Source organism: Enhydra lutris, unplaced genomic scaffold (assembly GCF_002288905.1).
Source record: "Enhydra lutris kenyoni isolate GAN:26980312 unplaced genomic scaffold, ASM228890v2 scaffoldscaffold2, whole genome shotgun sequence".
Lineage (NCBI taxonomy): Eukaryota > Metazoa > Chordata > Mammalia > Carnivora > Mustelidae > Enhydra > Enhydra lutris.
In genome coordinates this window covers 68139759-68155734 of record NW_019154086.1, presented here as the reverse complement: position 1 = coordinate 68155734, position 15976 = coordinate 68139759, and the positions used below count along the sequence as shown (strand labels likewise).

Below are 15976 nucleotides of genomic sequence, written 5' to 3'. Positions count from 1 at the left end.
CAAATACAAAACATGGGGTGGCGGGGGAACAGTAATGTAGGAATAGAAAATGTTATCACAGAAGCCTGAAGAGAGAGTTTGAGTGTGGTCAACAGTTCCATATAATATAGTTAGTTAATTAAGATAATAATAATTGACAAATGTGCTTTGGATTGGATGACCAGGAAATGAGTTTGATCTTGATGAGAGATCAGTGTCATCAAAATAGAGGGGGAAGATGTAGAACCAGTTACCACCTGAACCTCCTAATTCCTCTTCTCAGCCTAGCATGCACCTAGACTCTGGTTGCTTGCCCTGTCTCATTCTGCATTCCTTAAATATGCCTATACATTGAAACTCCCATGATTTTACCTTTAATTATGCTCTCCTTTCAGCCTATAAATCCTTACCACACATTTTCTGCTTATTGAAATCTAATTTATCTCTCAAGAAACATAGGAAATGTCATTTCTTTGTAACGTTTTCTCTTAGTCCAAGTTATTTCCTCTTTTGTATTCCCATATACCTTGCTTATAGTTCTTTGTTTTTTTTTAATATTTAACTCAGTCTCAGCTACTCTATATACGTTTGTGTAAGTGATTTTACTCTCTAAATTAGCAGCTCCATGAGGGCAGGATTATTTCTTACTTATCTATGATGTTTCCCTTCCAATTCTACCCCTACTGTGGGTTTCTCTCTAATCAATGCTGACTCAGTGACTTGTTTATTGTAATTATCACTCAATAAATGTTGAATTTAATTTAAATTCTATAAACATTTTAATAAACATTCTTTGAAGGCCGCTATTATCTGTTATATATACTAAGATATGCATAGTGTGAAAAGTCAGAAAGAAAATTAATCCACCTAAGAATAAACAAGATTTTCATATGAAGAAGAGCTGGCCAAATATACAAGGGAAGCACAGGTAAGAACTCTTTGTGTTACAAAGACAGTAAGCATTTTGCAGATCAGTAAGTTGAAGATGTCTTCCTGGAGGGAATCAGACCTCCTATAAAGACAAAATAAGACTTGGGTAGAGGAATAAGTCAAAGAGGGCATTTTAGATAAGAAGTAGATTCTGAGTAAATATTCTAAGTTATGATGTAGCTCTAGTGCATCAATGAATTTAGAAGTGATTGGTATGTTTCTGGAGATAGATTCTCAAAGGTGAATGGTAGAAAATAAAGTCATAGTTATTATAAACCCAGTGTATGAAGTCCTTGAAATACTGAGATAAGGGACAAAAATTTGGTTTGAGACTAATGAAGAGCTAAAAACATTTCCAGTCCATAAGAGCATGTGTACAATAGAAAAAGATGTTTATAGAAAACCAATTAAAAAGTTCTCTTACACTGTAAGAGGGAAATGAAACAATACAATATCAGAGTTGTTTCAGAGGATGAATCTATAGGATTCGGTCAGATTAATCAAAGGGAATGAAGAAGACTGCAACACTGGTAGATATCACATTTTTGCCTCTTTTCCATAAATCCTAATCTCTCTCCTAATCTTGGTTTAACTCCCACTTCTTCCATTATTAATCAACATGAATTTTTTTCTCCTCACTATTGTTTTCAAATAAAGAACACTTGAGAGAGAGAGGAAGAAATTGTGCAAAAAAATCTAAAATATACTTAAGCCGACTTTAGTAAAAGCCTTTTGATCTAACTTCAGAATTCCAAAGGATATCCATCTTTAATTGACGCCTTTTGGTTTACCTCTGTTTTGGGAACCGTATCTCGCAGGCTAAGAGTCTTTACCGAAATACCCAGATGCTAGTGCCAAGGAATCCCTCTAGAATCAATGGAGAACTTTAACTTTACCCTAAGGCTAACATAATTATTGTCACTGACCTACTGGTAGAGTGTGCTAGATCATAATTTATTCCCAAATGTTTTAAAGACCAAGATATTTATTCTTAATTTCTGTAATAACAAATATCACATGGCCAGTCAGCTACTATAAAATGTTTGTCAGTGAACTCAAAATATGAAAATTGATTTCTAATTTATTTAGAATATTAAAATGCAGAAATACACATTCCACTAAAAAACATCAGCATTTTAATTGGTAATACATTTTATCTATTTAATAACTAAATTTTTGGTTTGTCTCTAAATTGAAGATACTATGGAAAGCCATAATGAGACACAGTACAGTGGATCATTCTGACCTATTCTGAGTTCAAAAGTACCATTGTGTTATCAATAAATATACAGGTGAGGGTATAAATGATTCTGTAATATAATCCTGAGAGATAGAATAAAATTGATTTTTATTTCAGTTGAGTAATTTACATTTTAAATTAAGGGAGAGAAAATGAACTTTCATTCATTATTATTCTAATTCAGTATCTTCTATATAAAATAGTGATTACAGAAAACTAACCTAGATTCCACACATTTTTTCAGTTGATTCACCATTAGGTGTTACTAAAACAATGATAAAAAGCTGTCTTTGAATACTTTTACTGTTTTTCCAAAACATTATAATTCTGAAAGATTTTTTACAGTGTTAGAGACCTAAAATATCAAAGACAAACTTATTTTATTCATTTGATAACAATCCTCTAGTGATAAAACTCCAGAAAACCTTACCATACTATGTGAGTAAATTAAAAAAATAGTATATTAAATTCAATGTAGAGAAGGATAAGAAATAGAAAAAAGACTAACCAAACTGTGGTTTTGGAACAATATAATAAGAACTTACAGGCTTTTCTCCAAAATTGTCTAATTGAAAAATGGTGAGGCCAAAGACTTTTAGCAATTTTTGGAAGAAAAGAAAAGTCATTTTAGCATTCTTTAAAACCAAAGTTTCTTTTTATATTGTGTTTGCTAACCTATACTAAATATAAATTTAGTGATCATTGAATTTTAATAAATCTGTAGTGGATTAGGAGTAAATAATGAGTTTATAAACACAAATAATCATATAATAAATGTAGAATCTTCATGGGATTCACAAAAACAAGAACATTGGTTTCTACAGAAGTATAAGAGAATACAAGATAGGTATTTATCATGAGGAAGATAAACATTCTGAATGGAGACTTGGTAGCCAAATCTCATAATATTAGATATGAATGTAAGACACTTAAAACTAGAAAGTATTAGGATAAATTAATAATTAAGAATAATAATTTATTGGTGGAGTGTGTCATAACCTCTATAGGAGTAGGATCTAGAATGTATTGAAATAAATACAAAAACAGTATCAAAATTAACTTACTAAGAAAATTTTTAAATGTTCTATATTTTTACCCCATTTTAAAGACTGAATAGGTATTAAAATATCCCTTAGTAAGCTTCTCCCTGAAGGAATACTAAGCTAGAGAAATCATTTTTAAAACCCACTGTGATTCCATGAAATTTTAAAAATAATACACTTAGACATTTAAAATGTCTAAAGTAACTTATTTCCAAACATTACATCAACCCAATAGGATAGTAGTTAAAATGTGTCTATTATTTTATTTTCTTGGAGAAAAAGACACCATAAGAAAATGTCTTCTAATTTTGGAAATGACAAATTATATATACTGACCAGGAATTCATACATCAACATTGGATAATTTATGCAGAAAATACCTTTCTGCTCTGGAAATTCACACAGTCATTTTTAGATGATCACTGTGTATACAATCTCTGATACTTTTCTTTTTGTATTCTTGACCTACTGTGCGTTTGCTAGTTTGTTAAAACAGCATAGGATGATTTAAAAACAGCTTCTTTCTTTTTGTACATGCAAAAATTAGAGGGGAGAATAAACACGCTCTAATTTAGAATTTCATTTCTCTATAATTTCTATCTCAGCTGAGAAACCAGGAATGGCTAAGGAAAATCAATCCTTGACAACAGAGTTTATCCTCATAGGATTTACAGATCAGCCAGTGCTGAAGATTCTTCTGTTTTTGGTGTTTGTTGCCATTTATTTGATCACTATGGTGGGGAATCTTGGCCTGGTGGTATTGATTTTTATGGAGCGTCGTCTTCACACACCAATGTACATCTTCTTGGGCAACCTGGCTCTGATGGATTCCTGTTGTTCCTGTGCCATTACCCCCAAAATGTTGGAGGACTTCTTTTCGAAGGACAGAATGATTTCCCTTTATGAATGCATGGCACAGTTTTATTTTCTCTCCTTTGCTGAAACTTCAGATTGCTTTCTCCTGGCAGCAATGGCCTATGATCGCTATGTGGCCATATGCAACCCACTGCAGTACCACACCATGATGTCAAAGAAACTCTGCATTCAGATGGCTATAGGGATCTTCATAGCTAGTAATCTGCATTCCATGATCCATGGAGAGCTTTTATTAAGGTTAACTTTCTGCAGGTCTAATCAAATTGATCACTTTTTTTGTGATATTCTTCCACTCTATAGACTCTCCTGTACTGACCCTTATATCAATGAACTAATGATCTATATTTTTTCAATGCTGATTCAAATCTTCACCATTGTCATTGTCTTTGTCTCTTATATCTGCATCATTTTCACCATTTTCAAAATGAAGTCCAAAGAAGGGAGAGGTAAAGCTTTTTCTACCTGTGCATCCCACTTTCTATCTGTTTCAATATTTTGCATTTGTCTTCTCATGTATATTTGACCATTTGAAGAAGAGGATAAAGATATACCAGTGGCAGTTTTTTATACAATAGTAATTCCTTTATTAAACCCTTTTATTTATAGTCTAAGAAACAAGGAGGTTCTAAGTGTTCTTAAAAAACTTATGAAGAATATTGTTAAAAAAACTTCATCTTCTATGGAAAATTGATTTTAATTTATAAAAATGTTTTATAGAGAAGGGACAAATAAAAAAACAAAAAACTGTTTTTATATAAAATATTAATCTCTAAATCATTAGACTGTTTTGCTCAAAGATATATGGATATAATTTCAAAATTGTTTGGCAAATCTTACTGCAAATTCCACAATTACCAGAGCAAATCAGGAGAACACTCAATGGTAACTTTCATTACCAACTCTTATTACCATCACTGAATTGTGTCAGGCTGTTATTCCAAACCTTAATAAACCAACATAGAATCAAATTTAAATGTCTAAATGTGTAGAAAAGTCACCCTGATTTATCTTGTCTAATTAATGGAAGATATTATATCTGATCCCATTATAATGTTTGAAACATTTAAAATTTCCTGGCAGGGAAATAAAATGATAATTTTCATTTCAAAAACTGACATGGGAGACACATATCAGTTAGTCTGGGGGGAGAGAGGTTAAAATAATGAAGTCTGATCTAGATAAGACTCCAAGAATGAGGAAAAATGGAATGAGAAGGAACACTCACATTAGTCACACACACATTTTGTAGAATAATTAACAATGAATTATAACAAATTGGCTATAGTAGATTAAGATCTACTTTAACCCATAGTATGACTAAGGTTCTTTTTTTTTTAAAGGGGTCAATCATATAATGTATTACAGAATATAGAACAGCAGCATATACTCAATAAGCATTTAAAAACATTTTAATGAAGGTACTGCTGCGTTTTTTAATATGTTTGAGTAAGAGTAAAATGTATTACTATTTTATGTGTTTATTGGTCATTTTTACTTCTACAAATTATCTGATCATTTTTTCTTTAAGTCTCAATTTTCCTCATTTATTTGTACCACTCATTACAGACAAAAGATATTAAAATGTAACTATTTGTGGCTAATAATTTCTCTGTGTGTTAATATTATTTTAATATATGTGGTATTTATAAATGATAAATATAATCTTATATACTCATGTTTATTAATTTTGATCTTATGTGATCCCTTACATGCTTTGTTTAGAATTTTTCTTAATCTGACATCTACTATTAACCAATATTGTTTTTCTTCTAGCTCTTACCCTTTTTCCTCTTCCTCCTCATCGTTCATTTTTTTAATAGTTAAATTTTTTGCTTTAAAATAAGAACATCATAAATCAATCAGTAAAGAAAATTATTTAATGAATAGTCCTAGGTTAATTGATTAACCATTTATCTCTTCCATTGTGTTAACTGTATAAGTTCCATCTCATTCAGAGATATTATACAAACATAATATTTTTTTCTTTTTTCATACCTTAAATTTTTATACATAGCACTTTTACTCAACTGGGATTCACTTCATAATGTTGTGAAGTGAGAATTAAAGTTTTATTTTTTTATGGCTAACCAGTACTTCTAAAAGTATTTATTAACTAACTCTTCCTCACTCACTGATTTTTTTATGCCTCCTTTTTTGTTCCTATATTCACATGCACATATATACACTAAGTCTATTTCTAGTCTACCTAGTTTGCACAACAAAAACAAGAGAGCTCTGGCCCCTATATTTGTATTGCAGAAAGGAAGACAGGCTTTTTTTTAAGAGTAATTAAACTAAATTGCAATAAGTAGGAGGATTGGGACTCTTCTGCCTCTACCCATAGTTGAAAGGATAGGATTGAAAAAGACTCAGCCGTGAGATTCTTTATTCTAGTATTTTTATTATTTTTTATATGATTTCATCTATTTTTATGGATTTTTAAAAAGATTTATGTATGTATGTATGTATATATTTATTTATTTGACAGAGAGAGAGAGAGCACAGTGCGGGGGAGCAGCAGAGGGAGAGGGAAATCAGCTCCCCGCTGAGCAGGGAGCCTGATGCAGGGCTCCATCCCAGAACCCAGAGATCATGAGCCGAAGGCAGATGATTAATCCACTGGCCCACCCAGGTACCCCTATTTTTATGGCTTTAATTTCATTAATATGAAGGTGACCCAAAATGCATATTCCCAGCCCGACATCTTCCCTAATCTCCAAACTTAGTTATTCAATTGCCAAGCAGGACATAGTAATTTGAATATTTCAAAGACATCTCAAATTTAACATGATCAAAAAGCCACTCTAATTTGCCTATAAACCTGGATATCCCTGGTCTTCTCTATCTTGATGGAGCATCCTCCAACTAGTTGGGCAAAGAAGAAATTAGCAGAAATCTTGCATCTCTCTCTGCTTTCACATTTAACATCTCACACAATCTATCAGTTCTGTCTCAGAAATATAACTGACATGTGTCCACATCCTTCCATTTATAGTAATTCTCACACACTATGCTTCTATCATCTCTCACTGAATAATATTAGTGGCTTCAGCTCTCACTGCTGTTAGTCCTTTTATTTCATTTTAATTTTCATTCAGGAACCAATTTAAAAAATAGTATCACAAAATGCATTCCAAAGACTACAGTCTTCTGCCCACATGACCTTGTGATTTTCTTTATTTTCTGTAGCAACTGGTTTGAGATATTAAAACAAAACAAAACCCAGACTCTCAGATGGAGATGTGCATGTAGAAGTTTGTTGGAGAATGCTCTCAGGCTCCATAATTATTGATGGATTGAAGGAAGTAACATTGGACAGAAGGTTGAGTTGACTATAGTCACAACAAAGACCTTAGCCAATCTGGTGAAGAAGTGGGGATTTGGGTTCTCCCATCAAGGTTTCCACGCCTAAGGCAGGGACCTGGAATTTACACTTTCCATGGAACAGTCATTAACAGTATTTAGCAGCAATACATCTTGGCTTGCCCCAATATACCAAGCTAATTATCTAAGAACCAACATGGCCTTTGAGGTCGACAAGTGAGATGAGGACAAGAGGTCGGTGCAATGGTGGAGGATGATGCCGAGGTCTGGGTTACCTATTTGGGCAACCTGTTGTATTCTCAGGCTCTGTTCATGCCAGATGCTTGAATGTGCCTTTTTCATCTTCTAGTGAATTACTCCTAGGCCCACTCAATCTTATACTTATTTGTCTGACAAAGTCCTGCTCATGAAGGCAATTCTGGCCTCTTGGTCATGTGATATCCCAAGATTAGAATCTCTTTCTCTAGCAAGGTTCACAGCACAACAGGAAGTTATTTTTTGAATATTTTATAATTCTCTCCTAAAGAGAATAAAGTCTTGTTCTGAAACCAAAAGGGTGTATGTTATGGTTCTCCTATCACAGTTTTCCATAAACTCTAATATTGGATATTCTATATCCAGTTTATTTCCATAAACTCCAACTCAGATATTTCTAATACTATTGGTCTGCTCAGTCAGTGTGAACCTGCTGAAGAAAGCTTTCTTGTTCTGAGACCCACTCAAAGCTTGCATTCTTCTCTCATTTGAGCAGATCTATCTGTGTATTGTAACTTTTCAACTTTGTAAGACATTAAGAGATGTTTGGAAACAAATACAAGCAAGTGTTTGAATTGCTGTATCACAGTGCTAAGCTATAATTTAAATAATCCATAAATCACATTTTTCTGAATAAGATTATTAATTAATAATAGGTTAGTGGGGAGTAAAAAATGTTTAAATCTATGAATACATAAAACTAAACATTTTAATACCATTTCTTTAGTCTAATTCTTTTTGAATTCCTCTTCTCATGTTTTATAGTACATAGTAATTTAGTATATGGGTACATCTATCTAATTTGTAGGTAAGAATATATATATTTAGAACACACTACCAGTGATCTTATTAATATGAATATACACCAAATGGTTTGAAATATTTTCTCTAGTGAAGCCATCATCAGATGAAAGATAGGTGAAAACACAAGAAAAGATGAGATAATATGGGGAAAACTCTAAAATGAAAGAAGAGGGAGGTCAAGGATACAATCAAAAAGAAGCATCATTCAGGGCAAAGAGGGAAACATGACCAAGCATAAACACTGAGATGGAACAATCAAGAGGACAAAAGCAGAGAGGGTTACCAAAAGAAGACATAGAAGACTTCATAGTACCAAACACTATATTTGGTTAGGAATATAATTAAATATTCTTCAGGGTTGACATTTAAAGTTGGTTGTGACCTCGGAGAGAGAAGGTTTTAGTGAATTGGCAGGGCAGAGAAAATAAATGGGAAGGATTCAAATAAGACAATTTCCAATCTATTTTCCTATTCTTTTTATATTACCTATTGTGTCTCCTTGTTATCATGTACGAATAAACTTCAGCAACTCTAGTTTACTGTCCTTTTTTAAAAAATTAGATCTGACTCCTCTTAAAGTCCAGGCTTCTATACATGGTTCCCTCAGTCTACTGCTTTTCCTCATGTTCTTCCCCAATTCTTATCCTGCTTATCCTGTAAAGTTATCTGAAATTATACTTCCACTGGGAAGCCTTCCTTTCTTCTTCCGGGTCACCATTCATTTCCCTCACTATATTTTTACATAACATGTTTACACTTCTTTTATATTACAGCCTAAATTGCACACTGGTTAGCAATGTAAGTGCCTTTCTTTCTGCCCACTAGATGCAGAGCTTCTTGTCAGGAGTCATATATAAAAACTAAGAACTTATCTCCACCATTTTCACATCCTGTGCACATACTTCTCATAGTCTTTTCCAATACCCTTCACGTTGAAAGTACTTGATAAAAGTTACACAGAATGGAAATGTTAGCAGTTAGTGCAGCAAGATCTAGCTCAGTTTGTTGTCAGTTTCTCAAAAAGATGCATGACATGATTGGTGACTTAATATGTAGTCAAGACTTTTACAGTCAAGACACATATGAGTCACACTTGATACAGTGGTGAAAGCATTATAAAAGCAGTTAAGTATCACGTAAATCAAGAAAAGAAAATATCAATTCTGTTTAAGGACCTAGGAAAGTCCTCATGAAGGAGATCTGATTTGAGCTCAAGGATGAGTAGTTTTGAGATGGAAGGAAAGAAAGAAGGAGATTTAGATGAGGGAAACATAATAAGTGAATTAGCTGAAGCACGGAAGAGCAGTGAAAGGATGCAACATGACCAAGTGCCCTGACCTAAGAGGAAGAAAGGAAGGGGTTAGATAAGACGGCTGACTGTGGAGCATCTGGAATACCAAAATAAGAAAAAATGAATTCGGTTTAAAAACTAATAAGAGACCATTGCAAATTCCTGAGCAGTAGATTATCAATTTTAATTCATTCAACAAATATGTGTTAAGCACTACAAAGTACCACTATTGAAGACATTAGAAATGAAGGAATGATAATTGTCTTTCTCTGACTTATCTCACTTAGCATAATACCCTCTAGTTCCAACCACATCATTGCAAATGGCAAGATTTCAGGGTTTTTATGGCTGCATAGTATTCCATATGATCTCTCTGATATGAGGAATTGGAGAGACAGATAGGGGGTTGTGGGGGGAGGGGAGGGGAAAAAATGGAAAAAAATGGGGCGGGGAAGGGGAGAAAACCTTAAGGGACTTTTAAACCTCAGGAAACAAACGGAGGGTGGGTGGGGGGGGGGGGGGGATAGGGTGAATGGGTTTTGACATTGGAGAGAATATATGCTATGGTGAGTGCTGTGAATTGTGTAAAACTGATGATTCACAGACCTGTACTCCTGAAGCAAATAATACATTATACGATAATAAAATAAAAAAATAAAAAGAAAAGAAAAAGAAATTAAGGAATGAACATCACAGAGAAATCCCTTCCATGTTATGTCTATAGCAAATGGTGGCAGTGGGAACAAGTGACTGCTTATAGATATGATCTACATATTAAATATACAGTATATTTATATGATTAGTAGAGTGAAGGGGGAAAACAGGGTAAGAAAGATAAAGGAATTGGGGTGAACTGAAAAGAACAGAGAACAACTCAGTAAATCATATGTGGGGCTAAAGGGTAACAGCAACATTTCCATGAGGGTTTTGCAATACATGGGAAAAAATTCAGAGTGAAGGTGCTGATGAGCCAGCTAACCCAACTACAACTTTTGGTCTCCTCTCTAAATGCTCATCATCTTTCATAAACCCTATTAATCTCCAGTAACTGTCCAAACTGACCTGAGACTCTCTTTTGCTCATTTTATGTTTATATGCACAGGATAATGAACAGAATTCTAAAAATGATGTCAGTTACGTAAGAATCAGCAAGATAATATCAAATGACTTAGTGACTTTAACTAAGATCATTTATTCTAACCTCATTGTCTCACAGGTTATCTTTAGTATGTCACAGAGTTAATATGTTTTGGGTACTCAATCTTCCCATAGAAATCCGTTGTCATTGTAGGGAAGTCCCATAAGCATTTGATGGAAAGTTTAATTTTGCATTGTAAGGAACATAATTATTGACACTGAACTATTAGTAGTCTTCCAGATTTACATTCTTTTAATCCCAAATGTTTTTGAGACCGGAATTTAAATCCTGAAATTTTACAAGACTTAACACCATTAAAAAAAAAGAAAAAAAAAAGGCAATGTGATGTTATAAAACTCTTCAACATTCAGGTAAAGGAAGTATTCAAATTTATCTTTACCTTTACTCTTAGCACCCATAATTATTTGTTTATCTGAATTAGGTAGCATTTTTTCATTGTTCTCAGATTTCAACTTCTCACCTTTCTAGGTCTTCCCACAACTGAAGGCTATGGTAAATTAGCATGAGATTTAAACTGAGTTCATGCTGATCTTTTCTGATTATAAGGTAAATTTTTAAAACATACAGGTAAGAATACAGCTTAATTCTGTTAAATAACCCAGAAAGTACATTGAAAGTTACTTCTAACGTAGCTGAATAATTAAATGGTTTATATGTAATATTTTAAGACAAGAAAATAAAACATTCAACCTGTACTTTCATTTTGATGTTTCAATTATGGAAAAATAAACACATTTTGACCATAGAATTTACATAATTAGATTGGTCAATATATCCTAATGGATCACTAAGTAATGATAAAAGATAATCTTTGAAAGAAAACAAAATTTGTTCTCAAAAATCATATTTTTAAACTTTTTTTTGTATATTCATTTGACAGAGAGAGAGAGACAGAGAGTGCAAGGAAGGGGAGAGGTAGTGGGAGAGGAAGAAGCAGACTCACCACAGAGCTGGGAGCCAGACATGAGGCTCAATCCCAGGACCTGGATGTCATGATCTGACCCAAAGGCAGATGCTTAATCATCTGAGCCACCCAGGAGCCCCATCTCAAAAATCATATTAAGATTTAAGGTTTTTCTCCTTTGCTAAGTGTTACAAAACTAAAATATACAGGCAAGCAGGCAAGCTTATTTTTTTTAGCTTTTAAAGTACTGTGATATACTTCAGAAAATCTTACATAAGTTTCTTAGGAAATAGGAAAATAGTAGACGGGTTAATTCAGATTAGAGAATGATACATAACGTTTTTAATGATAAATTTTAAAGATAAATTTTGAAATTCCTTTGTAAGCTATTCTTCAAGATAAGCAGTCTCAATTTTCAGAAACCAAAGCTGTCACTAAGGATCAGTGGTAGTATACTGACAAGTTCACCTATCTCAGGTGTTTGAAGCTAGGACTGGAATCAATACTTTTTTCTCTATAGCATTAAATAACTCTTTTAAGTATAGGTCATAGCTTAACTCAAATGTCTACAATTATAATAAAGAAACTGTATATGCATATATGAGGGGGAAAAGCCATGTAGATTATACACAAGCAACTCTAGATTGTGTCGGGTATATAGGATATGCTTGAGAATCTGGGAAGTGAAAATCAATGTGGTCTGGAGAATTTAGTTTAAACTTTCTTAAGTAGCATTATATGTAAACATTATATGTATGCATAAACATTATATGTAAGCATTATATGTATGGTTTACATAAAGAAAGAAGGGACTTAGAAATCTGGGCAAAGATCAACAGGAATGATGTCATGGACAGAGCTAATACCAGGGAAAGGGATGAGAAGAGGTGAAAATATATAGATATTTATTTCCTTGGATATTCCAAGTAATTTTCTCTGAAGGTGAAGATCCCATTTTTAATCCTTTGTGATCTTCATACAATTCCTAAGATATAAATTAAATATCTGTTGAATGTTATTTTCAAGCATTCACTCCACTGGGAGAGTATATGAAAGCTTTTTGCTCAGTTAAAAAATGTGTGTATATATATAAAAATGGATTATAAATTTAAGGATCTTTAATACAAAAACTGACACTGAAATATTTTCCAACAATGAACCAAATATAGGAATGATAAATTTACACTACTCATGCATGAATTCATAAAGATAAACCTTATCCACTGTAAGCATTCTTCTTGGAATTACAAAAATATTCATGGGAATACTGATTTACAGAGTAGAGGTTATTAAGCTGACATTTTAGGGGAATGTGTGTGCCTGTATCCAGAGATACTAAGGGAAGTTTAAAGAAGCTCCTCTCTCTGTTGTAAAAGAAAAATTTGGAAGGAAATTTATGCACACTTTAAATTAGAATCTTGTATCTCCAAAATTCCTATCTCAACAGAGAAGGTGGACATGACTGAGGATAACTACTCCTTGACCACTGAATTTATCCTCATAGGATTTACAGATCACCCAGAGTTGAAGAGCCTCCTGTTTGTGGTGTTTCTCACTATCTATGTGATCACTATGGTGGGGAATCTGGGCCTGGTGGCATTGATTTTTATGGAGCGTCATCTTCACACACCAATGTACATCTTCCTGGGCAACCTGGCTCTGATGGATTCCTGTTGTTCCTGTGCCATTACCCCCAAAATGTTAGAGAACTTCTTTTCAAAGGACAGAATGATTTCCCTTTATGAATGCTTTGCACAATTTTATTTTTTCTCCCTTGTGAAACTGTAGACTGCTTTCTCCTGGCAGCAATGGCCTATGATCGCTATGTGGCCATATGCAACCCACTGCAGTACCACACCATGATGTCAAAGAAACTCTGCATTCAGATGACTACAGGGGTCTACATAGCTGGAAACCTTCATTCCATGATTCATATAGGACTTCTCTTTAGGTTAACTTTCTGTGGGTCAAATCAAATTAATCACTTTTTTTGTGATGTTTTTCCTATACAGACTTTCCTGTGTTGACCCTTATGTCAATGAAATGGTACTATTTATCTTTTCAGGCTCAATTCAAGTCTTCACCATTGCCAGTGTCTTAATATCTTACCTCTACATTCTCTTTACTATTTTCAAAATGAAATCCAAAGTGGGAAGAGGCAAAGCCTTATCTACTTGTACATCTCACTTTCTCTCTGTCTCAATATTCTATGGTTCTCTTCTCTTTGTGTACCTTCGCCCACATTCAGTTAAAGAAGAGGATGAAGATATACCTGGTGCTGTTTTTTATACTCTAGTGATCCCTTTATTAAATCCTCTTATTTATAGTCTAAGAAATAAGGAAGTAATAAAAGCTATGAAAAAAAAATTATAAAGAATATTTTATAACATTCTAAAAGAAATATCATCCTCTGTGGAAAACTAACTTAAATTTGAAAAAATGTTTTTTAAATCATGGAATGTTGAGAAAGTAGAAGAGAGCCACTTTGTACATAAAACATTCAATTACTAAAACGTGATAGTATAGGAGTCAAATTAGTAAGTTCAGCAAGGAGAGATTCTGCTACAATGTTTTCCAAAATCTAAGCCACTACCTTACAGTAACAATGAACTAAATAATTTTTCTTCAGGTTACAAACTGTTTCACAAAGAAATTAGTTAAACTATTAACTTTGTTTCAAAGAGTATTGAGTTACAGTTTTCAATAAATATAACACTAGGAATAGAAGTCAGTGTATATAAAGATCACCTCCATATAATATTGTTGACAAATTTCTGGAATTCCAAAGCAAACTCTGGCATATCCCAGGTTCCCAAGAATTGATCCCTGATCAAGCAACACCATCTGTCAGAAGTAAACTGTATATATTTGATTCTTAATTTTCTTTGAGTTTATTCAAGAGAATATATTTGAATATTAGTTCACACAGAATATTCTCAAATCAATATTTTCATCCTTGAAAGTGGAAATTTTGTTATATATCTTTTACCACCATTAAAAAATATTAAAAACAAGAATACTAATAAAATGTGTAATAAAAAAGACTATATTCATCTTTGTTAGTCAATTTTATTCTCAAGTTCTCTGAAATACCATATCTGTACACTGGTGATTTATCAATCTGTAATTAAAATAGTTGATACTTATGGATTTTATATCCACATGGATTTGGATATTTTCATATACTTTGATGAGGTGTCATTCAAAAATGAAATGTAATCTTGAATACATTAAATTAAAAGTTTTTTTCTTTGATATTACTTATCTTGTTATCAGGAATCCCACCAACTTGTACTGACTCCAGTGTAAGTTACTGATACATTCACAACATTAACAAAAAGTTGGAGATGGTGTAAAGCATAAATGAGGCACAAATTAGTGAAAATTGTAAATACCTAAATAAAAATATTTATTGATCATTTAAATACGCAAATATGAAAGAAAAAAGTAATTTACTGAGGACATGTTATCTGCTAGGAACGAAACTAGAACTTTGATATATATTACTTACCAACTGCTTAGATATGATTTTGTATGGATTTTCTCAGTAAAAACCTCATACTTTGAAACAATGAGTGGCTTGCTCAAGTTCAACCAGGTGATTCAGATTGAGCTAGAATTTGTATCAATGTTGCTTGGGAGCTTAGGAAATGGAGATCCTTGTCACCTAGGGTATTTAGCCCTTATGCAGAATCAGAAGTAAGATGTGCCTTAAAAATAATTTTTAAAAAATGATATTTGGAGAAAAAAAGATATGAGTATAACAGTCAATGTTTATGGAAATAAGTGTGACACTGGGAACTGGGACGAAGGAGGTGAACCATGGACAGAGTCAGAAAGCTGACAAAACTCTTGTTAAAAGCTGTTGTGGAATATGGGAAGTAAGGATGGAAAGGGACAGGTTACTGAGAATCTTAAATGCCACCCTTAAGAATCGGACTTTATCTCAAGAGGCATCAGACACTGAATACTTCCTAGAACCAGGTAATATGATTGTATTTTTTAGAAAACTAATCCAGCAATTGATTGGAATGAAGCTAGAAGCAATGAGGTTAACTGCAAGAATTCATATATTAGATGATGAGAACTGACACTGGAGGATAAAAGGAGAGGAGGGCACCTCTCCTTTTATCCTCTTTTAAAAGCTTTTAAAAGCAACATTTTAAAGAAA

At 33.0% G+C, this 15976-nt stretch overlaps 2 protein-coding genes across 2 annotated transcripts; both read left to right on the top strand.

Moving 5' to 3' along the window:
- The first annotated feature begins 3811 nt into the window (after nt 1-3811).
- On the top strand, nt 3812-4759 carry LOC111150997 (olfactory receptor 5K4-like). Its single transcript, XM_022508688.1, is given in 1 exon segment — nt 3812-4759. A coding segment is annotated over 1 exon segment (948 nt).
- Nucleotides 4760-13263: 8504 nt separating this feature from the next.
- On the top strand, nt 13264-14178 carry LOC111150964 (olfactory receptor 5K1-like). Its single transcript, XM_022508656.1, is given in 3 exon segments — nt 13264-13579; nt 13582-13810; nt 13812-14178. Coding segments are annotated over 3 exon segments (912 nt in total).
- The last annotated feature ends 1798 nt before the right edge of the window (nt 14179-15976 follow it).